Source organism: Suillus discolor (assembly GCF_016758755.1).
Source record: "Suillus discolor strain FC423 chromosome Unknown F5147scaffold_8, whole genome shotgun sequence".
Classification (NCBI taxonomy): Eukaryota; Fungi; Basidiomycota; class Agaricomycetes; order Boletales; family Suillaceae; genus Suillus; species Suillus discolor.
This window is the reverse complement of record NW_024541255.1, coordinates 993,418-994,767: the sequence shown is the minus strand read 5'-3', so window position 1 is coordinate 994,767 and position 1,350 is coordinate 993,418. Positions and strand designations below refer to the sequence as shown.

The following is a 1,350-nucleotide window of genomic DNA, read 5'->3' as shown; positions in this document are numbered from 1 at the left end:
GTCATCTTGATTCCCACTGCCAGAGGCGTGAGGTGTGCCATCCTCGAGTTCCTGTGCCAGCTGAACTAGATTGACTTTGAGTGTTTGCTGGATGTGCTGTTGGAGGTCCGGGTGAAGCGAGGCAATGAGGTAGGGGGAGAAAAGATCCTGGAGGGAGACCTTTTTGTGATCACGAACTCCGATCAAGAAAATGCGGATACAGCGCCGCTGTCTCGGATAAGTGAAAATACATTAGACATCTGAAGAAACACACCAAAAACGCAAACCTAGTCCAGTGTGAAGAGTCGACTTCCATACCACTGTGTATAAGGGGCTTGAGAGCGTCCATAATACTTGTTCTCTTGATGATCAATGTTGTTAACTAAGGATATAATGAACACCGTAAACACTCCTATAGGTTCAAACTGTACTTACCGCAGTCTTGATCTGACCGCAGATGGTCGCCAAAAGCCACGTAACTAATTTACCCAATTGCATACGCAACTCACTGTCGTTGAAGAGGCCCTCAGAGATCTTGAAAAGTTCAAGGTGCCCTTGAATAAATTCCTACCATGTAACTAGTGAGATTGGGCAAGATTGAATGAAAACGACCTACCATGACATGTTGTTGGGTATCAGTCACGTATGCAGTCAGGTTAGGGGATAGCATGCAGGCAGTAAGACGACTCTTTAGTGCGCTCTGCATACAATACAACCAGTTAAAGAATGAATACATGAATGAATTAGCTGCACCTCAAAGTCCTTTGAAGAAATCAGTTTCTCTAATTCTTGTAGGGCGTGTGCTTCATTCCCTTCTTCTTGTTCAATCTGACCGGCCCTCAGCTCAAGAAGCATGAAAAATAAATTACCATTCTGTGTGAACCCAGTCAGACTCATAGCAAAACACAAGAGAGAGATGTACCTCAATGAATGCAAGCAATTTCTGCAATGGTATTCTGCGATCACTGGCCAGTTTCTGTGCATGCATTTTCAAACATTTGGTGCGTCTGGGGGTGAGTTGAATCATGTCAGTGCTGGAGTCCCTACGACGCTAAGTACCTGCACTGATAGGCTCGTCAAGGTCGGACGATTCAGATGGAGAAGATGGACGTGTCAGTGAGCATGGGGGAGAAAACCTGGGAAGTATCCAGAACAGAAATCGTTCATGGTTTGAAACCTGTCTGCGGGTGGCCTGTAGCTGCGAGTTTGAGCTGATGGGTGGTCTGTGACTTGCGGGACCAGAGTGTGTGTGACAAGCCTGCCATCAGACCTGAGTATTGAGCGAGCACGAGGTCTGACACCAGACTGGGGTGGGGCCAAGCCATGCCCTTGTGGTCCGGGACCAATGCTACTTGCTCTGTGGGAGCCCCC

At 47.5% G+C, this 1,350-nt stretch overlaps 1 protein-coding gene across 1 annotated transcript; it reads right to left on the bottom strand.

Moving 5' to 3' along the window:
- Positions 1 to 17: 17 nt before the first annotated feature.
- F5147DRAFT_834423 (uncharacterized protein) lies at positions 18 to 967 on the bottom strand (the record flags this gene model as incomplete). Its single annotated transcript, XM_041443908.1, has 6 exons — positions 18 to 207; positions 254 to 361; positions 415 to 546; positions 596 to 679; positions 733 to 852; positions 902 to 967. Coding segments are annotated over 6 exons (699 nt in total), but the record flags the coding sequence as incomplete, so codon positions are not given.
- Between the last annotated feature and the right edge of the window lie 383 nt (positions 968 to 1,350).